The sequence below is a fragment of the Stenella coeruleoalba genome (genome assembly GCF_951394435.1).
Source record: "Stenella coeruleoalba genome assembly, chromosome: 14".
Classification (NCBI taxonomy): domain Eukaryota; kingdom Metazoa; phylum Chordata; class Mammalia; order Artiodactyla; family Delphinidae; genus Stenella; species Stenella coeruleoalba.
Window position 1 is genome coordinate 81,650,745 of NC_137160.1, and position 23,685 is coordinate 81,674,429.

The following is a 23,685-nucleotide window of genomic DNA, read 5'->3' on the forward strand; positions in this document are numbered from 1 at the left end:
AAATGCTTAAAAGCACATTTATTTTAACAAGAATTGTTATGTATTAATACTGCAATTTTCAATAAAGATTGACTTGTGTTGCAAAAAAAAAAAAGATTATGTGAAAAATCCCAACTGTAATCAGCAGTCACTTTTACTTTATAAACTAAGATTACTCTAGCTAGTGCACTGGATATATTCACTATCTTAATTGTGCTGATGGTTTCATGGGTGTGTACCTATGTCAAACTTATAAAATTGTATAATTTAAATATGTGCAGCTTACTGTATGTCAATTATGCCTCAAGAGAGCTGTTTTTAAAGAGATAAACTCAGGGCAAGAGTGTAAATGAAACAATTTTTTTTTTCCTAATCATTTTTCAGGATCAGCTTCTCTGGTTGGGCCTAAGGTTACACTACCAACTAGGCACTAACAAAAACTTTTATTTGTACATTTCTCTTAACTGACTTTGTTCAAAAACACAAACAAACCATTTAAATTCAAGATCTGTAAGGCCAGGACCATCTCATTACTATGGGGTAAGTATTCACGAGAGCTGTAAATGTGTTTTGACTCTTAAGGAAATGTATTTTTAAGTTTCTTTCCAATGAGAATTTAGTGACTGGGTTTTTCTTTTCTACATAGAATTTAAGTCCCCCCAATTACACAAAGCTCCATTTTGGCAGAGACTTTATCTGTCTGTTCACCCTCATATGCCTAGCATCTAGAACACTGTTAAGCACACAACAGGCACTCAGTAAATACCTGTCAAAGAATGAATAAAATCCCACTTAAACTGTCACCACCTTTTCCTGGGACCATTTTGAACTGAGGAAGGTGGCAGCTCTATTCCTCCTGTTAACATGACAAGTCCATCTCCAGAGGCAGATACTGTCTTCCTCAAATTTTATTATTATTCACCTTCTTATATTTGTAAAAACAAGGTCGTGTGGCTTAGGAATCTCACTTCCGGGAAAAGACCTAAAATGGTGTGTTAAAGATTATGCATAGGATCCACAAACTGGAAGCAATCAGATGACAGCGGTTAAGGAAACCATCCCTAACTGAAGAAACAATCCATCGATTAAAATTATCATTATGACAAGTCTGCAGTAACATGGAAAACATGTAGTGTGAATCAGGAATTGAAAAGTACCATCACTGACTATGCTTACAAATTAAAAACGTATACACAATTATCTGCTAGAATTTATACTCCATCAAGGCAGAATGTTTGGGTTTGTTCTGTTCACTAGACAGTGCCTGGTACGGAAGGTGTTTATTAACACTTGTTGAATGAATGAATGAAACTAAATATAAAACATACCTATGATAACATACCTGAAGGGAATGAACACACGTGGAAAATTATGTTCAGGTGGTGCAACTGTGGGTGTTTCCTCCACTTTCCCTCTATTTTCCAATTCTCCCTAAAGTTGTGATAAAACTTCCTCAGTTCAAAGGATGGTCACAGAAATCCCTCACCAGGCTCAGGCTGCTTCCTCCCGTCCTACAACTAAGGAAGCATCGGAATGGGAGTAGGTATGTGACCTAGCTTCAATTCTAAGAGGGCTATTTTGCAGCGTGTGTGGCTCCAGCCAAGGGTCCCTAGGGTACCGGATATTTAGGCTTTCCCTCCTGCAGCGAGAAGGCAGCGCTGCCCCCCATTGGAGCCTGCAGGAGAGAGGCTGCTCTTTCCCCTAAGCTGCCCCCAGCGCCTCGCCTCGCCCCACCCCGCCCCCAGCTCACTCCTAGACACCCACGGGGGTCGCTCATTACCTCTCCCGCCCCTGGGAGGGGTATCTCCTTCCCAAGGGGGAGGTCACTCTCTCCTTGAGGGCTCTATCTCCCCTGAGCGTCACCGGTCCTCCCTGGTCCTCCTCATGGGGTCATTCGTTCCTGAAGGAGAGGTCATCCCATCCCCGTAGAGCCCACCCCCCTTGAGGGGGGAGTCGCTCGTTCCACCAGTCCCTCTGGGGGGGAGGGTCATTATTCCCCCGTCCCTCTCCAGAGGGGGTCATTCGTTCCCAACGAGGTCACCCCCTCCCCCAGGCCCCATTCCCTCCGAGGGGGTCGCTCTCCCCCAGCCCTCCTGAGGCGGCGCGGCACTCGTACCCGAGGGGGAGGTCACGCCTTTCGCCCGGCCCAGTCCCCCGAGGGTCAGCACCGCCTCCTTCCGGGCCCTCCCCCACGAACGGCCACGCCGGGCGGGGCTCCAGTGCGGGGAAGCGGCGGCGGGTCAGGCTACCGGGTCCAGAGCGCCGAACCGGGCGGCGCGGCGGCGGCGGAGCGCTAGCCATGGCGGGCTGCTGCGCGGTGCTGGCGGCCTTCCTGTTCGAGTACGACACGCCGCGCATCGTGCTCATCCGCAGCCGTAAAGTGGGGCTCATGAACAGGGCGGTGCAGCTGCTCATCCTGGCCTACGTCATCGGGTGAGCGCGGCCGCGGGCGAAGACCCTGAGGGGTCCCGGGGACAGGGTGTGATCCGACGGCCGGGAACTGCCCCTTCTGGGTCCCGGCCACGCACCTGCTCATTCTGGCCTAGGTCCTCGGCCGAGCCCCGCGAGCGCCCTCCAGGTGGGGTCCAGGGGACAGCGGCCCGAAGCCAGGGATACATCCCTACTCCCCCAACCCTCCACCCCCGACCCTAGCCACCAGAGGGACGGGCTCTGTGCCAGCTCTGGGTCCAGAGGCTGCTTTGATGTTGTGTCTTGAAGGCAAAGCCTAGCTAGATCTTCATCCTCGCCATTCATGCTTCCTGTCCCTTCTGACTTGCTCCATGATGTCCTTTGGCTGGGGGTGGGAGGGCTTTGCCCTAAATGACTCACTCTTTGCTCTTCACTTCCCATTCTGATGATCTGCTGACAGAAACCAAGGTTTGGGATTTCCACTTGGTTCCTTTTGGGTCTGTGGCTTCCTGTCCTTTCCTTTGAGCATCAATATGGTAACCCAAGATAATAGAGAGGTCACACTTTCAAAAATCACTTAAGTTCAGTTCCTTCCTTTTATGGGATTGTTGGAGTTTTTGGTATAGGCACCTGCTTTAGACTTATCGTTCCGCATGCTGCCCTCTTTGCTTATATGTCCCTCCACCATCAGTCCTCACCTAGTGCTTAATTTTAATTGATGCACCCTTACAATGTAATAAAACTCGAGAGGAGGTGGAAATTGATTTACCAACTGGGCCCGCTTTCAAGGTTCACCTGGGATGTTATGGTGTCTACAGCTGCTGAGCTGACAGATGTTACCTGCTGCATCGTGGGGGGGGGGGGTTGTTTGTTTGTTTTTGTTTTTCTTAAAAGGCCTAATACAGTGTTCCCCAAACTGCACATAGAGCTATTTGAGAATCTTTAAAAAATACTGACTGCTGGCTCTCAGACCCAGACTTTCTGATTCAAGTGCTGTAGAGTATGACCAACTCCCCAGGTGATTCTAATGTGCAGCAAATTTTGGGAACCAGTGTCCTAGTGTTTCCCAAACCTACCTGAACATGAAGGACTCATCTGAGGAATTGTTTAAAGGTAACAGGACACCATCCCCCCCTCCCCCCCCCACCCTGGGGTGGGACTTGGAATCTGTTAACACTGCCTAAGGGAATCCCCATGATCTGGCAGGTTTGGCTTCTACCATCTATCAGTGCAGCAGCAGTAGGTACTGACAGTAGTCAGTAAAAGGGCTTTCCAGGTATGAACTCTGCATCAGAACCACCTGGCCTACCCCCAGGTTTGGACTCTAAGTCACATTAAGTACCATCACAACCAACTCCTTGCCCCCCAGTGATTGTGATGCACCCTTAAACTTCGAGACCCACTACAAGCTGGTTAACTAAACTCATATTGCTGGGTTGGACCTGAAGCATTTGGAATCAGGAGCTGTCAGGCAGCTTTTTCCTTTTGGCTTTTGCTGCTCGTAGGAGAATCAGTTTACATCTACTTCTAGGTATCTAGGGTATCTGTAAAGTTCTAGACTGCATACAGTATATCTGCAGTATGGTAGCCAGGAGTCACATGAAACTGTTGAGCATTTGAAACACCCCTACTCCAAATTGAGATGTGCAATCACTGTACAATGCACGCCAGATTTCGAGGACATAGTACAAAAAACAATTAAATATCATATTAATACATCTTATATTGATAGCATTAACATATATTGGATATGTTGAGTTACATAAAACATATCATTGAAATTAATTTTACCTGTTACTTTTTAATTTTTAACATGGCTACGAGAAATGTTGAAATTACACGATTCGCGTTGTATTTCTGTTGGGCAGTGCAGCTTTATAGGATTCCTATGGAGTGTTGTCTGCCTTGATCATGAGGATTTTTTAAGCAGTAAATGCTTTGCTTTTATACATCTTGCTGTGATCAGATCTGACTCAGGATCTGAATTTAGGGCTTTTAAGAAAAATTTTAAAAAACCTCATCTCTTAACTTTCTGATTCAATTCATCTTGGTGAAATTGTGGTCTCTTTTCCAGTACTGATCAAAGGTAATCCTTCCTCAAAAAGAGACTGAACAGGACTTTCCTGGTGGTCCAGTGGTTAAGACTCTGCACTTCCAATGCAGGGGGCATGGGTTCAATCCCTGGTCGGGGAACTAAGATCCTGTGTGCTGCATGGCCAAAAAAAAAAAAAAAAGAGAGACTGAACACTTCTCAGTTATCTAATTGTATTATCAGTCACAGGATGAGGTAATAGTTATCTACATACTGATTGAGATGAAACCATGTGTCTCTGACTTAGCAACTCACTATCCAGTCAGCCCTCTGTATCCTCAGGTTCTGCAGCCACAGATTCAACCAACCATAGATAAAAGATATTAAAAAAAAAATTCCAGAAAGCAAAACTTGAATTTGTCACTTGCCAGCAACTATTTTTACATAGCATTTACATCGTATTTACAACTATTTACATGGCATTTACTTTGTATTAGATATTATAGGTAACCTAGAGATGATTTAAAGTATAGGGGAGGATGTGCATAGGTTACATGCAAATACTATGCCATTTTATATAAGGGTCTTGTGCATCCGTGGTTTTTGGTATCCCCAGGGGTCCTGGAACCAATCCCCTATGGATACCAAGGGATGACTATACTTGGTGGTAAAGTAATAGTGACCCTGCTCTAAGCTTCTCTGTGTCTGACTAGAATTAAATGGAAGCTTATACTGCAGCTGAATTCCTAGAAACCCTGAAGAAGAGGACTTCTTAGGGAAAAAGCCCATCTCTAAGATGGGTAGTGAACTTGGAGACTACTCAGACAATAAGTAACCAAATAAGCAAATTTCTGAAGTCTCAGCACCTAGAGCTTATAAGGAGGGGAGAGGGATGCTAGTAGTATTTCTTGACTCTAGAAATTACAACAATAGTAGTCACTATTGATGTTTAACAACAGCTCTGATGGGGAGGAGTTCTGATTTGTAGTACTGGCCAATTTCCACGGTGTAAATGCTCCCATTGTGGCCAATTTCAGTCTGCTGATAATGGCTCACAAACATTGTTCCAAGCATTTGACATGCATTAACTCACGTAACCTCACAACAATCCTGTGAAGTCTTGTTATCATTCCCGTTGTATAGATGGGAAAAACAGGCACAGAGAGGTTAAGCAGCTTGGCCAAATTTATGCCTAGTGAGTGATGAACTGAGATAGGCTGGCTTCAGTCTGTTCCAGTGTCCTAACCACTATGCACCAATGCCTTCAGATTTTTAATTATTCAGGCTGGTAGTGAAGTCTCCACTTCAGAGGAGAGAAACATACATGTGACCTGAATTCTTAGAGAAAAAGTAAGAAACTATTATACATTTACTTAAAAGATATGATTCTCCTTTCTAGAGGGCATATATAGCATAGAGGGCAAGAAAGGAGACTTCGAAAGCAAAAAGCTTGAGTTCAAATGCTGACTCTGCCATTCACTACCTGTGTGACCTTGGGCAAGTGACTTAACCTCTCTGAATTACAGTTTTCTCCTCTGTAAAATGGAGAAGAATAATGACACCTGCCTTATAAAGTGGTCAGTATTAAATTAGTTAATACACATAAAGAGCTTAGATCAGTACCTGGCACCTAAAGACATTCAAATGGTAACTATCATTATCATAATTTCTATTATCTCATGGTAATTCTGCGGGTCATAGTGCATTGAAAGTGTTCAAATACCTAGTAATAAAGACAGCATTCACTGAGCATTTTCTTTGTGCTGATCACTGCACTAAGTTACAAAGTTAAGCAGCTTTTGCAAAGTCACAACTAGTAAACATCATACTTTCAGCCTCTGGCTACCAGAGGCTCCCTAGCATTAACTCAAATTCATGCAATCCTAATGGCAATTTAAGAGACCTGTTTTATTTTGTAGCTGGGTGTTTGTGTGGGAAAAGGGCTACCAGGAAATGGACTCTGTGGTCAGCTCTGTTACTGCCAAAGCCAAGGGTGTAACCACGACCAATACTTCTAAACTTGGATTCCGGATCTGGGATGTGGCCGATTATGTGATTCCAGCTCAGGTAAGCCTCCCACTGTGTCTCTGTCTAAAGCTCAAGCCTCTAGTTAGCTGCTTTCCCTTCACCTTTGCACTCTTGATTAGTGATTGGCATGCCCAGAGTTCTAACATCACCAATGCCCAGACTGATGGTTTTAGTCCAAGAGAGCAGTGCAGACAGACCTCTTTTTGGCTTAGGGTCTAACAGGTAATATTCAATCAGCTACGTTTCTTCAGCCCTAAAACATGGCTGGCTTAAACAGAGGAAGCTTTCCATATGGACATCTGAGTCTGTCACCGGACTTGAAAAGTAGAAAAGCACGTTTTAAATCCTGGGAAAAATGCAGGTGGAACTATCACCTTTCCACATTTTGTGGTTTGCTTTACTGTTGTAAACCCACAAGGTAAATCTTTTCAGACAGCGTACAAACTTTAACAGCCCGTAGAGACCCAAAGCCAAAGAAGAAGGAAACAGCCATACCCATATAGGATTCCATCAGGAACACAGGGGAGGGAAGAAACTGTTTGATGCAGCATCCTAGTCTCCCGTCTGTTAATCCACAAAGCTCCAAGTTAAATATTGACTCTCTTTAACCATGATAATGGCTCTGATCCACAGTCAAACCCCACATATCCCTCCAGATGGCCCACGTGCTAGGGTGACTGGGGTGGCCACATGCAGATAAGCTGCCAGCTCTTGGCTCAGAGCAAGGACTTCAGAAACTCTCTCTTCAAGTGTGTTCATTTTCCCTCTGCCTTCTCAAGAGAAGGCTCTCGTGGGGTGCCCAGAGAGAAATCAGAGCTAATAAGCCATAAAGGTCAAATGGAACAGGGGACTCATAGTTTGCTGGAGGAAGCTGGTGCTGTTGGCATGCACCTGTCTCTACAGAGAGACCTCTGCTTCCTACGAAGCCACGGCCTCGTCCTGGCAGGCTCGGAATATCACACTCCGTCTGTTTACTGGACCCACAGAAGGGTACGGCCCCCTGCTTCTGCCCCTTAGTGGAAAGGAGCACACAGCAGCTCTGCCTTCCATCTCGGATCGGAGCCGGGGGCCGTGTGAGTCCCACACGGCTCTCTTCATGAGCTTTCACGATATCCTGCTCCTCCAAAGATGGAACACAAACGTGTATTTGCACCGCATCTACTCGGCTCATCTCCAGACTGAAATTTCCCTAAACTTAAAATAGATAAGAAATAGGAAACAAAAAGTAAACCACACTGACTTGTTCAGGTCTAACTCCGGAGAGACGCAGGAACAGCCTTCTGTAAACACCAAGCAAGCAGTGTGTCTACATATGGAACACGGGAGCCTGCTGGGGCGCCTGACCCGGGCCTCCTGCCACATTCTCATGCCCCCTCCTGCGGCCATTTCCTCATTTCCCTACATGCTTTGTTCCAGGTCTGTCTTTGAAAGATGCCAACTATTCCCAGAGCGTCTACCACCTTATCAGACCTGGGAGTGGAGATGTCTACAGACCCTTTGGTCCCTGAGTTTCCCTGATGGCTCCCAGCACTGACTGCTCTTCTCAGGAGTATGAAATGTTCAGAGCATTTCATTTTAGAGCACCAGCGCCCAATAAGGAGGAGGTCCAACTAGAATTTGCAGGGTCTTTGTCTTTTTTTCCTTGTACTGGGAGGTCACTGTTAGCAATTCTTCAGTCTCATCCCCAAGTGAATTGCTCTCAAGAAACTTTAAATCAACCATTTGGCACCTTCACACTTAGGAGGAGAACACAGAACCTTCTCAAAAGGAGAAGTGCCAGGCTTCCCTGGTAGTGCAGTGGTTAAGAATCCGTCTGCCAATGCACCAGGGTTCAAGCCCTGGTCCGGGAAGATCCCACATGCCGCAGAGCAACTAAGCCCGTGCGCCACAACTACTGAGCCTGCGCTCTAGAGCCTGCGAGCCACAACTACTGAAGCCCGCGCGCCTAGAGCCCATGCTCCACAACAAGAGAAGCCACTGCAGTGAGAAGCCCGTGCACCGCAGCCAAGAGTAGCCCCTGCTCGCCGCAACTAGAGAAAGCCCACGCGCAGCAACGAAGACCCAACACAAACAAAAATAAAATAAAGAAAAAAAAGGAGAAGTGTCAATGGCGAGCCCTGATTGGGCCTTCTGTATAGAATGTTTTATGTATTTATTTTAGTTCCTGTTAGGAAAGAGAACCAGCCTAACTTGAGACCTCTGAGGTCTTGTGTTTCTGCGCCTGTGAGGTAATCCGGTTGGCAGAGGATATACTGAGCACTTATTGACTCTTTTCCCTCAAGTCAAGCTTTATTAAGGAACCATTTCAGGGTATAGACATGTTTTTTTAACCTGAGGTGAAATTCATGTATCACAGTATTAACCAGTTCAGAATGAAAACTCCAGTGGCATCTAGCACATTCACGATGTTGTGTACCATCACGTCAGTCTAGTTGCAGAACATTTTCATCAGTCTAAAAGGAAAGCCCCCACTCATTAAGCTATCATCCCCTTGTCCACCTTCTCCCTCACCCCCTCACAACCACTAATCTACTCTCTGTTCCTGGATTTGCCTATCCTGTACATTTCACATCAATGGGATCATACACTACGTGGCCGTTTGTGTCTGGCTTCTTGGACTCAGCATCATGTTTTTGAGGTTCATCCACATTGTAGCCAGGTCTGTGCTTCATTCCTTTTTATGGCTGAGTCATGTTCCCTTACGGGTATGGACCACAATTTGTTTATCCATCCATCCGTTGATAGACACTGAGTTGTTTCCACCTTTAGGCTATTGTGAATGGTGCTGCTGTGAACATGTGTGCAAGTACTGGAGCCCCTGTTTTCAGTTAGGTTATAACTCTCATCGGTGAGAATGGGAGACCCTAAGATCAGTGTTTTTAACTGTTTTCTGCATGGCACGGGGGGGAAGTGAAGGCACTGTCCTAGTAAAGGGTCTTCCCTGTGGCTCTGCCTGGCTCCTCTGCAGGTAGTATGCAGCACTCTCTCCCCTCTGCCTGCTTTACAGGAGGAAAACTCCCTCTTCATCATGACCAACATGATCGTCACCATGAACCAGACCCAGGGCCTCTGTCCTGAGGTAGGCAGCTTCTTGGGGAAGAGCCTCGGGTCTCATACCCACCTCTCTGTGCCTGTCCCACTGTGGGTGGGACCAGGCCATGTGCAACCTGTTTTCACTGGTTCTTCTTTTTCCAGATTCCAGATGAGACCACCGTGTGTGAATCCGATGCCAACTGTACTGCTGGCTCTGCAAGCACCCACAGCAATGGTACAAACCTGTGGCTGTGACTCCACAGTAGATGCTTAGCCTGGGGAGGGTAGCCCCCGACCAAACTGCCTCCCCCGTGGGCCCCCTCTCAGAGGGACATCTCCAGGATGGAGAAATCCCCCACACGAGCCTGGGAGAGCCTGGTGTCCAGACTGGGGTCCTGGGGCCCCCTCGACATTTATCTCTGTCATCTGCACCCCAGAAGCCATCCCAGATCTTGCCCTGTCCTGTGGCTCTGCACCACCCCAGCCCTGCAGTTGGCAAAGCAGTGATGTGGCTAGGACTTAGACAACTCTTTTCCTCCAATTTGAATTTCTGGATGCTGTCTAAATCCCAGAATTAGACTAGCTCAAGATTGATTGCATAGGATACATGGTGGAGTTTCTACTCTGCCTCACAAAGTAGAAAGTAGGAGACCCCCATAGACCTGGGTGCCCCTCGCCCCTGTAGGAGTTGCGACAGGAAGGTGCGTGCCGTTCAATGAGACCGTGAACACATGCGAGGTGGCAGCCTGGTGCCCGGTGGAGGATAACGCACAAGTGCCAACGTGAGTCCTGCCAAAGGGACAGAAGTGTCCTAAATGCTGGGTCTCGGGCCTGAGAGAGGTGGCAGGGGAGTTGTGGCTTTGTGCTCTTGGTGTCAGCCTGTAGCGTGAGGCTTCCCTGGGCTGGTGGTTCTCAACCACAAGGCAGCAGCCCTCAGTAGCTAGTGGGCCACGGTGTTTTTCACTCAGGATAAGAGTGCAGGTGACTTATTGCTAGTTAGGCCTCTGTCAGTTGCAAGTAACTGACAGGAAGCAGTTCTCAGGGCCTTAAACGGGTGTGTACACACACACACACACACACACACACACATATGCACAGTGGGGGCGGTTTGTTGTTCAACTAACCACAGAGATCCCAGCATGGCTAGACCTGGGGCTCGAAGGACAGCATCCGAGTCGCCACCTCTTGGCTCTGCTTCCCTCCGTGGTGGCTTCGTTTGCAGGACCCATGGCATAGTCCCTAGTCCCCCTGCCCAGCTGTCCGTAAAGATTCTAGACCTGTCCATCTTCACAGCTTCAGCCACATCTGTCAACCCATCCAACCCATCACTGTGGCTGGGGGATGGACTTTGCTTCTGGCTCAGGCCTGGGTCATGTGCCTTCCTAGCTCAGCGGGGAGTCAAACCCACCCGAATGACACAGGTTGAGAGTGGGGGAGGCGTGGCTTTTAAAGGAAGTGTGGGGTTCTGTTACCAGAAAAAAGGTACAGATGCTGGGCAGGAAAATTATTAATGTCCGTTAAAGTGTGTTTTATAAACTAGAGCAGGTTCAAGGTTGCCTAGAATAACATTCTTTCGAACTGCGATCAGCTGTGCTGTGAGTGGGTGGAGTCAGAAGTAAGCTCTCGGAACTGCTGGCAACCTGGGGCCTTTCTCAGCGTTCAGACTGAGGCCTAGATAAGCCTAGGGGAGCAGGTAACCATGTGATCCTCACCCTGGGTGTGTCGCAACACAAGAGAATGGTGAGGACTGCGGATTGCTGAGGGCAACAGCTCCGGCAAGGGAGGGAAATACTAGAAGACGAGGAATCCTAGCATTCTGGAGCTGGAAGGGACTTTATGGAGCCGGTGGCCATGTGTGGCTACTGAGCACTTGAAATGCAGCTGGGTCCAAAATGAGCTCTCAGCGCAAAATACACTCCAGGTTCTGAAGGCTTATTATTAAAAAAAAAAAATGTAGTATCTCATTAATAACATTCTATGTTGTTTACATGTTGGAGTAACATTATAGATATATTGGCTTATTACAGAAAAGCTCATTTCACTTGTTTCTTTTTACTTTATTTTTGGCCGCGAAGCATGTGGGATCTTAGTTCCCTGACCAGGGATGGAACCAGCGCCCCCTGCAGTGGAAGTGCAGAGTCCTAACCACAGGACCGCCAGGGAATTCCCTCTTTTTACTTTTTAATGTAGCTACTAGGAAATTTTAAATTACAGTGTGGTTTGTGCCTCACAGTATATTTTCACCGGACAGTGCTGTTATGTATTTTTTTTTTAATGGAGTGTAATTGCTTTACAATGTTGTGTTAGTTTCTCCTGTACAATGAAGTGAATCAGCTATATGTATGCCTATATCAGCGCTGTTATAGATCTAATCCAGTGTAGGATGATTTTTAAGTGTACACTGATACAAAAAATTTCAGCACTGAGTCACATGGAGAGAAAGGTCTTCCCATCTCCACTCTTATTCAGCCCCTGGCTGATATCAAGGAGGGGATTCTGGTCTGGAGTGTGTTCAATACCTCTCTGTCCCTCGCTGATTTCCATTTCTCACAGAGAACAAGCCCCAGGCTCAACACCTTGGGCTGACAAAAATATGTCAGCTCGTAATGACATTGTTCTTAGTTATATTTATTTGAACGATGACCTCTAACTTGTGGCAAACGATATTTTTTATGGTCATGATGGAAAGTTTTACTTCAAAATGAATGTCAGTAAAAAAAAAAAAAAAAAAAGAGTTGATCCTAAAGGTGGAAACAACCCAAATGTCCATCAACAGATTGTGGTGAACACGTACAATGGAATGTTATTGAGCCATAAAAAGGAATGAATAAAAAGCTCTGACACAGGCTACCACAGGGATGAACCTCGAAAACATGCTAAGTGCAAGAAGCCAGACACAAAAAAGTCACATACTCTCTGATCCCATTCATATGAAATGTCCAGAATAGACAAATCCATAGAGAAAGAAAGAAAGTAGGTTGGTGGTTCCCGAAGGCTGAGGGGAGGGGAGAATGGCTAGTAGCTGCTTGACGAACAAGCAGTTTCCTTTCGGGGTGATAAAGATGTTCTTGAACTAGATAGAGGTGATGGTTGTATAACACTGGAATGTGCTTCATGCCACTGAATTGTATACTTTATGATTTTTTTTTTTTTTTTTTTTTTTTTTGCAGTACGCGGGCCTCTCACTGTTGTGGCCTCTCCCGCCGCAGAGCACAGGCTCCGGACGCGCAGGCCCAGCGGCCATGGCTCACGGGCCCAGCCGCTCCGCGGCACGCGGGACCCTCCCGGACCGGGACACGAACCGGCATCCCCTGCGTCAGCAGGCGGACCCCCAACCACTGCGCCACCAGGGAAGCCCTGAATTGTATACTTTAAAATGGTTAATTTTATGTTCTCTGAATTTCACCTCATTTTTTTTTTTAAAGGAGGGTTAATCTTAAAGACAAGTATTGCACATGAGGCACACAGCGGTATAGGGAGTGACAGAAGTTTGAGAAACGTTGATACAGTCCATCCCCTTGATACAGGGACGAGGGAATTCAAAGCCCCAAAAGAAGTGCCTCGGTCAAGGTCTTTATCAGCGGTAGCGGCAGGCTCAGCTCCCCACGTTGTGTGGCCTCATCACTGGCCCTGCTCCTTTCTCAGGGTGGGGAAGACTGCTGAGGCTTTTTATAGCTTCAAAGATTCCACCTGGGGGGCTTCCCTGGAGGTCCAGTGGTCAAGACTCCACGCTTCCACTGCAGGGGGCACGGGTTTGATCCCTGGTGGGGGAACTAAGATCCTGCCTGCCATGTGGTGCAGCCAAACAAACAAACAAAAAGCTTCCACCTGGGTCAGGGCCCCCCCCCCCACTGAGGAGTCAGTCTACAGTGCCAGATCCTCCTGAAGAAACCCTCCAAAGCAGTGGGGTCCCCTTGGGAAATTCAACTCCTACAGTCAGCAGGAGCTGACGTGGCACTTCCAAGGTGTGGTGCAACAGCAGACATGCACTTTTTGTGTCAAGCCTGTAGGTGAATTCACCTTTGCTTTTGCTTCTTAAACCAGATCTGTTGAGCATTCCCAAGAATACCTGAGGGAGGTAAGTCCTGAAACCCAGCACCTGCCGGATGAGTGATTTCTAGTGAGGCCACGAGGCACCACCCCTCCCGCCCTTCGTTAGCTATTCCTCAGGTTCTTAAATTCCCACGGCCTTGAGGAAGAGGCCCTGCCCTTCCATGACTGGAAGAAATCAGAAGCCTTGGTTTGCAGTCTCCTCTCTTGACCTGGTGTTTATGCAGAGGAAAGTAGAAAAGATGAGATATGTTTTACTTTCTTCTTGGCAAAGTGACATCGTAAGACACATGGGTATGCGACTTAAAAATATTACCTAGGGGGCTTCCCTGGTGGCGCAGTGGTTGAGAGTCTGCCTGCCGATGCAGGGGACACGGGTTCGTGCCCTGGTCCGGGAAGATCCCACATGCCGCGGAGCGGCTGGACCCGTGAGCCATGGCCGCTGAGCCTGCGCGTCCGGAGCCTGTGCTCCGCAACGGGAGAGGCCACGACAGTGAGAGGCCCGTGTACCGCAAAAAAAAAAATATTACCTAGGTATATTAGGAGTGTACATATGTTTGTACTTTTGTTAACAATACGTTGTAATTTTTTTCAGGCCTGCTTTTTTAAAGGCTGCAGAAAACTTCACTCTTTTGATTAAGAACAACATCTGGTATCCCAAATTTAATTTCAGCAAGTAAGTGGCGGCCAGCTGTGTGAATTCGCCAGTGTCTTGGGGAAACTTGTGGCTCTTCTTTGAGGTTGTCCTTGCTCCTATTTTCTGCTTCCTCCCAACTTTAGGAGGAATATCCTTCCCAACATCACCACTACCTACCTCAAGACGTGCATTTATGACGCTAAAACAGATCCCTTCTGCCCCATATTCCGACTTGGCAAAATAGTGGAGAACGCAGGGCACAACTTCCAGGACATGGCTGTTGAGGTAGGTGTAGGTCCTCGCTTTTCTAACAGTCTTTGACACATCTCCTTCTAGAATGGGCTCTGAGGAAAGCTCGCTCTGTCTGTTCGCAACCCACAGGGAGGCATCATGGGCATCCAGATCAAATGGGACTGCAACCTGGACAGAGCCGCCTCCCTCTGCTTGCCCAGGTATTCCTTCCGCCGCCTGGACACCCGGGACGTGGACCACAACGTGTCCCCAGGCTACAATTTCAGGTGGGTGTGAGCTTGGGCCCCATTCCTCATGTGCTGGGGGTGATGGTAGTTGCATCACTCCCCAGTGGGGGCCTCCACACCCACCCAAGACCAGCACTCAGGCGGCACCCCAAGGGCAGGTGGGGAGGCGTGTGCCAGGGAGAGTGGTCCAAGCAGGACCTTGCCCCTGTGGCATCCTGACCTGTGAGCGCCCTCCTCGCCTTTTCTTGCCTCAAGAACGACTGTCTGCTTTAGCTTTCCTGGGCCGGTCAGCCTCAGCCAGGACCCTGCTGGGGTCTTTTTTCTTTTTTTTTTTTGGCTGTGCACTTGTGGGATCTTAATTCCCCGACCAGGGATTGAACCCAGGCCTCCTGCAGCAGAAGCATGGAGTCCTTACCACTGGACCGCCAGGGAAGTCCCTCTGCTCACTAATTTTGAGGAGTGGATGAGCCTGTGGTCCTCCAGTCCAAAGGCCTCTGGGGCCTGATCCATGAATTGGTTTCTCGGTTGATCTGGCCCCCAGAATCTCCCAAGGTGCAGGGGATACAAGTTTTAGCCTCAGGAAAGGCCTCTGCTGGTATTTCCCTGCTAGAAGTGCTGTGTATTGGATTCCTGGGGCTGCCGTAACAAATGACCACAAACTGGGTGGCTTGAAACAGCAGGAATCTGTTCTCTCACAGTTCTGGAGGCTGGAAGCCCAGAATCAGTGTGTCAGCAGGCCAGGCTCCTTCCTTGCCTCTTCCAGCTTCTGGTGGCTCCTGACAATCCTTGGTGGTCCTTGGTTCATAGGTGCATTACTCAGTCTCTGCCTCTGTCGTCACATGGCCTTCTCCCATCTGTGCCTGTGTCCCTTTGTCCTTTGTCTCTCTTCTTTTACGGACACCAGTCATATTGGATTTGAGGTCCACCCTAATCCAGTATGACTGCATCTTAACTAATTACATCTGCAAAGACCCTATTTCCAAGTAGGGTCAGTGGTGCTCTTTTGCTGCTCTTGTCTCCCTCTAGTGGTGATGTGTGGAATCAAATGCACAGAGCATCTGCTGTCCTCGTGAACCATCTGGCTCACTGATAGAAGGGCAGATCCTTGCATTTTTCCCTAGTAAGGGAGTCAGATTTGCATTGCTCTATCTCTACGGTTACACAGTTTCTTGTAGAAACCACTGTGGAAAACTTCAATCTTGGGTTGGAACCCCAGAACAGAGAAGCCGATGGGACCCTCACAAGGACACCCATCCCCCTGACCTCCACCAGCATCAGGCCCCACCTGAGTTCCCCGGGCCTGGACCACGGCATGAAGTTGTGGGCCAGACAGATCTCAGGCCACAGCTTAGGCTCCTGGTGGATCCCCTGTATAACACGGGCAGCAAATGGTATCAGTCTCAGTGGTTCTCCCCCCAGCATGCCCCTTCGTGTTCTATTTTTGCATGTGGGATCTTAGTTCCCCGACCAGGGGTTGAACCTGTGCCCCCTGCAGTGGAAGCACAGAGTCCTAACCACTGGACTGCCAGGGAATTCCCCCTCCTGGTGGTCCTTTATAAATGGTTTTATTGAGATATAGTTCACATACTACACAGTTCACCCATTTAAAGTGTAGAATTCAGTTGTTTTTAGTATATTCACAGAGTTGTGCAACTGTTACCACAGTCAATTTCAGAACATTTTCATCACCTCAGAAAGAAACCCCAGACCCTTTAGCTGTATCCCTCTATCCCTTCAGCTACGTCAACCCCTGGCAACCACTAATCTACCTAATTTGCCGATTCTTGACTTTCATAGGAATGGACTCATACGATATGTGGCCTTCTGCGACTGGCTCCTTTCACCTAGCATCATGGTTTTTTTCCAGGTTCATCCATGTTGTGGCATTTATCAGTACTTCTCTTTATGGCTAAATAATATTCCATGGTGTGGGTATAACACATTTTGTTTATCCACTCATCCAATTGATGGATCAATGGTTCTTTAATACAAAAAATGTCCAGTGCTGAGATGCTCGGTCCCCCCACCCACAAAGCAGACTTGGCCATCACTGCTGGCTGGCCACCTTCTGTTAGTGGCCAGGGTCTCCTTGAGAGAGGCGGGGCTCAGCTGTATCAGGAAGGACTTTCAGAGGAGGAAGTTCCGTTTTAAGTCGTAGGAAGTGAGGGTGATGACAGAGGAGGGATCTCTCCGTGCACCCTTGTGCCAGCATTCCAGACGCTCTGCCCTGCGGGCCCCAGCGCCCTCCTCCTCAACAGGCCAGCCCTCCTTCTGCGTGGCTCACATGAGCCTGGAGAAGCCCCGAGGTGCTCGAGTGTGGTTCGTTCGGTAGGCAGAGCGAGCCCTAAGCCATTGCCAACTCCGCCAGGGCCTTGGGAGTTCACTCTGACGTCCCTCAGCAGGACCCAGAGGCTGTCTCAGGCCTCCCTGTGCCTTTTCCCTCTAACCTGGCCTTCTTTACCAGGTTTGCCAAGTACTACAACGACCTGACCGGCACCGAGCACCGCACGCTCATCAAAGCCTATGGCATCCGATTCGACATCATCGTGTTTGGAAAGGTAGCCTGGCCGCCGGCTCCCCTCGTTCAGAGCCCACTGGTCCTCTTCTGGGCTGGCCAGGGGCAAGGGGCCCTCTCCCCACCCCTATCACAACTTCTTTTTCTCCCATCATCTGCAGGCTGGGAAATTTAACATCATCCCCACCATGATCAACATTGGCTCTGGCTTGGCGCTCTTAGGGGTGGTGAGTGGCTCACTTAGACCTCTCTGGCCACCCGCCTGGGACTGTGACCCCCCCCAGCACTGCAAGTTGAGACCCTCTGCTGGCATCCTGGTTCTTCCCCTTGACCCCAGACTTGTTTCTAGGCTCGACCCTCCAGGCTTATTTCCCTTCCCCATCCCCACCTGCTTCCTCCTGCCCTTCTCCAAGACAGCGCTCCTCGGGCCCTAACCTTTTCCCCCCGGAGAGATGGAGGAGCCCTTCATTTCCTTGGAAGATCCCAGGCTTTGTGGGAAGGGGCGCACACAGAATAATAGGGCCACAGCATCCTGCCTCATTCTTTCTTGCCCTGTGCTGCATTCAGGCAACAGTGCTGTGTGATGTCATTGTCCTCTACTGCATGAAGAAAAGATACTACTATCGGGAGAAGAAATATAAATATGTGGAAGACTATGAGCGGGTAGGTCGCCTCCTGAGCTCCCAGCCGGCAGGAAGGCCCAAGCGGCCTACCTCACCTGCCTCTTGTCCCAGCGGTGAGAACCCCTAGGTCATCTAGGTGTGTTGTCCACTCGCGCAGTCACATGCGACTCTTGTCATCTGCTCCATTTCTAGACCACCTATACTAGCCTTTACTTCATACTTTTCTTCAAATGGACTCACTCTTTAAAATCTAGCCTTCATTTTAATCAGTGATGTCTCAGGTTAGTTATGATAATGGATATCATGCCAAAACCTCTGTCCACACTCTACTTCAATTCGCCTTGAAGAGAAAGAGGGGTTGGGGACCCCTAGGACCTACCTGAATACGCTCAGTTGTGAAGGGCTGTCCAGACGTCCTCAGGGAAAGTCCCCGATTCCCACCTGCCCGAAATGGTCCAGGCTTGCCTGCGGGCAGCACAGGGCGGTGCACATGTATCCATAAGCATATCAACTGACGATAAGCATATTGTTCTTTGCAGGGTCTTGGCAGTGAGACGGACCAGTGATGCCCACCCCACACCTGGGCTCTCCTTGGCCCTCATCAGAGCACAGCAAGGAGGGAGAAAAGGCTGCCTGCCATGTCACCCCAGAGGAAGTTCCAGATTCTGAGTCAGTCTCCACAAGTACTGCAGGGTTGCCCAGCTGCTCCCATGTCTGGTGTGTAGGGTTTGCGTAGTAAACCACTACGCACGTTGGTCACCTCCTGTCTGTGGCTGGGTCACCTCTGCCGTTCCTTCTCTTTGGGGTCACTGGGGCAAGCTCTGGCCCGAGGGCAGTGAAGTGGCTGTGGCTACAGGGCCGAGGACTTCTCCAGGGCCGGGTCTCCTCAGAAGCTTCCATCTCCAGCCCCCTTCGAGACAGGCCCAGTCCTCCAAGGCCCGGCAGCTCCACTCAAGCACTGTATAAGGAAGGCGGGACACCTGGCTGTGCTTGTAGCTCTTCGGCACTTCCAGGCTGCTGTTCCCCTCCCCCCACCCGAGGCTTCAACCACGAGGTCATGAGGCGGAGCTAGTGTTTTTCCTTTGAGAAGAGCTACATTGAGATGACTGAGGACCAAACATTAAAACAAATGATTTTCTTAATCTCTGTGTGGTTTCACAGCGTGAGCTAGAACTTTCCTTCCTTCCCCTTTACTTGGACCAGTAAATCCATTTGTTATCCCAGCTCACTGTGCTCCTGAAACAGTCTATTGCTGGAGCTTAGGTGTTTTTTTTTTTCAACTTTAACCTTCTCTTAAAACCTAAGAAGTATGATCTTTGTTAGCTTGTGTTCCTATAGAGTTTACGAGATTCTTTTTCTGTGGTGTACCGTTTGTCTTACCAGTGCTTACATTTTACATAAAAGTGTGGGTCTGCACCACAGGGAACAGTTTTAGGTGACATGAAGGTGGCTTATCCTCCCTCCTCCTCATTTGCCTTCCAGAAACCTCCAACCAAAAGCAGCACCCCCTACACCTACCTTGCCACTGATGTGAAATGTTAACGAAGCTATTTCTAGCTTGCCTGCACACCGACTCTATTCCGCATCAGGTGTTCAGGATCTCCCTAAAGAAAGCAGCCTGCCCCTCCTCCTCGTTAGGAATTCATTTCCAACTGCTGAGGGAACGTTTATTTTAGAAGTGCTCTGCTTCTGCAGGATAAATGGCCAACCTGGGCTTTTCTTGCTCTGGGGAAAAAAGAAAAAAGTTTACAGACCCCTTTGAAGAAGTTCTGGTTCAAGCTACCTTTCTGAAAAATGCCTGCTTGAACACACCAGTCACATGGAGCTGGAATTTTTAGGAAAGGCTTATGATCTTGCAGGCTAAGGAGTGATGGTTACTGGAGTGAGGAAGACTCCTTTCAGCCTCCCTTTTCTAAAATGGAAGGCTACAGCCAGGTGGGATGAGGGTTGGGGGCGGCACTGTCCTTTAACTCACCAGAATCATCTTGCTTTCTGCTACAGCCCCACTTGTTGGCACTCCTTGGCACTGCCTCTTAAGTAGGGTTCCTTCAGCCTTGCATCCATGGATGACCTTCTAGGAGATTCTGAAACCCCTAAAGCTGTGCAAAGTGATGCACCTGTGTGCATTTCTGCTCGCTTTCATCAGATTCTCAGTGGGGTCTTTGAACAGGAACACCTGCTCTTGTCTCTGGAGGGCCCGTATTTCAATGTTGTATTTCTGCAGTCATGGAACAGGAATCTTTCAGATTTCATCTACTGTCGCTTGATAACAGAAAACTGAAGTCCAAAGCTAGTAAAGCAATCCTGTGGGCTAGGTTCACATTTAGAATACAGGGAGCCCTCAGCCCGCAGTCTGGAGAAAGCAACCGTTCTAAAATAGTCTCCAGAGGCCATGAAAACCGGCAACCGTCAAGGCTCTGCAGAACACTGAATCTGCTGACAAATTCAGCCTACTTTCTGAGCCTCGGTTTACAGATGATGATCCATAAATGGGGTTAATACCTACCTCACGGGTGAAGTGTCACGTTGCATGCCTACCCACGGGACGTATTCAGTGTGTGATTCAAACTGCTACCGTAGCTGTTCGCCTGTTTGGTCTCCGTCAGAAGAACCTATCTGCCAGTGACCTGCCTGGCAGAGCAGTGCTTTGCAAGCTTCAGCATACAGGTGAGTCACCTGGGGATCTTGTTTAAACGGGGCCTGGGAATATGAATTTCTAACCCAGTCCCAGATGATGCTGACACTGCTGATCCCGGGACCACACTCTGTGAGTAGCGAGGTACTAGGACATGCTTAAATTAGGGATTTGCTGAGTACATCAGCCCTGATGGGCATCTGATCTTGCTGTCAGCTTAAGGAAAGAAAACAGACATAAGGACAGATGACCTCGAGAGCACTGACTTAATTAAACGACCAACAAAAACATCCCGAAGAGGCCCAGGCTTTGCACCATTTTGCTGTCTGTTTATTTCAAGTTTACAGAGAAGCTTAAACATTTGTGGAAAAACACCGAAGGCTTATTTTTCTCTTAAGTTCATGTACTTTTTAGTGATAAATACACAGTATTTAACTTTGTACACCTGATAAAAGGAAAATGCATAGTAGAAAGGATCAGGAATAAAACAGAAGCATCGGGCATGAAATCAATCAGGATAGAAAAGTCAGCAGTCCCACAAAACTCGGCCCGTAAAGCTGGAGAGAAGATGGGAATCAACGACCTTGAAACCTTCCCTAGCACCTTGGAAGTGAGTGGAGGTCTTGGTTCTTTTCCCCTGGCAACGTGAAGCTCCCCTTTGGAAGATGGGTGAGAGCGACAGGTGGAACCTGTGTCTAAATGCACACCTTTCCCCTCCTTGTCCTGAAAGGCTTTGAGGAGGGGAGCCCTAACTCACGGAAAAGCCCAGACCAGAGGGGAGATGGCCTCTCAGGCCCCAAGTGCCAACAAGGGGCTAGATAAGGCTTTATGGGAGCCACCGGCCAGGCTGCGGAATAGATGGGGAAGTGGAACAGGACAGAAGGAAGATGGGTAGAGAACATGTGCTGCTCCAAAGCCACAGGTGCAGGCCACCGCTTGCTTACACCAAACTGGTCCCACAGATGAGCCAGTAATGGAAGAGACGGATAGGCATCCTTTTTGCTTACCTGGAAAAGCTTCTGCCCTTTCCTGACAGAGCTGGCTTTTGAAAAAAATCAACGTTTGTGCTTTAGGAGTGGAGACAAACCCCAAGAGTTTGCTCTCCAAGTAGCTCTAATGCTTTATGTTACAGCCCTCTCTGCTTACACTTTTCTCAGTGGGGCGGTTCCTTTCCACAGCTTTCTTTGGTGTTTCTTAGTTTAAAAAAAAAAAAAAGTAATGAACGTGGGCCTCCCCCAACCCGCTCACCTACATAGCTCAGTGCTGCCTGATCGCTGGCATTCCACATGTGAACCCTTAGACGGAGAGTTTCGTGGTGGGAGAAATGGCGTCACCTGATGCAGTTGTGTAAACACAGGAGAAGTTCTGCAGACGCTCTGCATGCTGCCCGCCCTCCCTAGGCGAGCCACTCGGCCAGGCCAGAGTCCAAACAGACGGGCTAGGACTAAGACTAAGGACTGGTTGACCTGAACCACTGCAAGGTGCTTACTGCAAACTAACCAGACCCTGTTTGCTCCCAGGAAGGCTGGAGCCTGTAAATTTAAACAAGCACAGGAGGTGAGAGGAAGTACCAGATTACAGAAAGCAAGCAAGCAGGCCAGAGGACCCTCCAGCAGATGGGTGTCCTTTGCTCTTGGAAACCAGCATTCTCTAACTCGGTACTGCTTTTAAGGTAGCAAGAAAAGTCTGGCTAAACTACAGTCAAGAGCTTATGAAGACTGATGGACGCCAAGAACACCCGGGCTCTGTGAACGCGCTGCATGGGGGGAACAAGGCCTGCTTCTCTGTCTCTCTGCAAAAAGTCCTCGTACCAGCACTGATCAGCCAGAAACCAAAGGAAAGCACGTCCTTCTGAGCCCAGTTACTGACACTGTTTCCCCCAAGCCAGATTCCACAGAGCACTGGGAATTCCAAAGAAGGAAGGAAGACGAAGCCCTTCCAATTTTCCTCCCTCCTGAACTTCACACTCACCTATGTGTGGCTCTGGAAGAAGTCCACTTGAACTGCAGCCAAACTTCCCAAGGTTAGTTGGAAGTCAAAAAGGTAAACTTTTTCTTTCTGGACTTCTGGCTACAAAAAGGAACTCCCTGTACCAAGCCCTGGTTCCCGTGGACCTGAGGACTGCTCTAGGTTTCAATCATCTTCTCTTAAAGGGTGCCCTAAAGTTATTGTATAGATCCAAACAGAGCTTTGCCGGTAAGGATGATCATTTGTGTCTCAGCTGAACGAAAGCATTTCTTAACTGGCCCTCCAGAAACTGGATAAGTGTTTCATTGACTACAACAATCAGCTAGTATTTAAGAAGAAAACAGAACCTTAGCAGCCTCTAGAATACACACGTTATAAACAAGGTGAGCTGCTAATATACAGGCATAGATTTCATTGGCTCTAACTCCGATCACATCCCTGAAGCCATGGGAGAGATCCTGGAAGCTCGAAATGATTTCTGAACTGCTCTAGAGTTCAGACTGGTTAGAAAATTGAAAGTATTTTTTGTTGTTGTTTACTCTTAAGCCATGTAATGTACATGGAAGTGTAGGATTTCACCCTGAAGTTTTTGTAATTTAACAAGAGATTTACCAGAGCTCCCTCAACTACTGAAGAAAAGTTTCAGCTTTGAGCGGCTGTCATAAAGAAACACACTCGTTCAGTCCTTTAGGGGAGATGTTCCACCACAACCACTGAATGCGCCTCTGAGGCTGGAAAATCCCCCCTGTGAAGCTGTTAGGTGTCAAGCCCTTTCCGTTTTCCTGACTACAGCTCTACTTATAAAAAAATTTTTTAAGTCCTTCTTAAGAATAAGTTGCATCGAAGCTCCCTGCAGCTACTGAGGGCCAGCCCTGTCCTGACTCCTTGAGTCCACAGTTCTAGAAGGTGCCACGGTTCGGGTCTTGGGGTTTTGTGCAAAATCACACCCGCTCTTCCCCTCCCTTTCAAATGCAGCGAGTGTGGTCTCAGACCACACCACCAGAGTTTCCTGCCAGTTTTCCCCAATTTTCAAACTCCACACACATTCACTTGGAATATCTGACATGATTCTCAGTTCACAAGGAAGGATTTTTGGCATAAAAACATTTTAAAAAGCAAGTGTCCCCAAATGTACGTGGCTTTGGGTCTGCAACTCCTCACACCCTCCCATTCAGCCAGCCAGCGGCCAAGGTCGATGTCATGGAGTCGTCTTTTTTTTTTTTTTTTTTTTGTCTCCTTTAAAACAATAAAGAAATCAAACAAACAAATGGGAAAAACAACAACAACAATAACCAGG

General features: G+C 48.2%; 1 protein-coding gene across 2 annotated transcripts; it reads left to right on the plus strand.

The window, feature by feature from the left end:
- The first annotated feature begins 2,101 nt into the window (after nt 1-2,101).
- On the plus strand, nt 2,102-23,668 carry P2RX4 (purinergic receptor P2X 4). Of its 2 annotated transcripts, XM_079942327.1 has the most exons (12): nt 2,102-2,412; nt 6,340-6,487; nt 9,456-9,527; nt 9,644-9,716; nt 10,167-10,263; nt 14,127-14,207; nt 14,312-14,453; nt 14,550-14,686; nt 17,112-17,205; nt 17,324-17,389; nt 17,730-17,825; nt 18,325-23,668. In XM_079942327.1, exons 1-12 carry the CDS (start codon nt 2,279-2,281, stop codon nt 18,349-18,351), a joined length of 1,167 nt encoding a protein of 388 aa, XP_079798453.1. In that variant the 5' UTR covers nt 2,102-2,278; the 3' UTR covers nt 18,352-23,668. The 2 variants fall into 2 exon arrangements, with proteins under 2 accessions (XP_079798453.1, XP_079798454.1); XM_079942328.1 differs by lacking the exon at nt 17,324-17,389.
- Nucleotides 23,669-23,685: the final 17 nt, after the last annotated feature.

What these genes read in the sequence shown, in the direction of transcription:
- P2RX4 (XM_079942327.1), top strand. Translation starts at nt 2,279, where the DNA reads ATGGCGGGCTGCTGCGCGGTGCTGGCGGCCTTCCTGTTCGAGTACGAC. An exon ending in TCCCCAGGCTACAATTTCAG is followed by an intron (nt 14,687 to 17,111) that starts GTGGGTGTGAGC and finishes CTTCTTTACCAG; the next exon opens with GTTTGCCAAGTACTACAACG. An exon ending in ACATCATCGTGTTTGGAAAG is followed by an intron (nt 17,206 to 17,323) that starts GTAGCCTGGCCG and finishes CATCATCTGCAG; the next exon opens with GCTGGGAAATTTAACATCAT.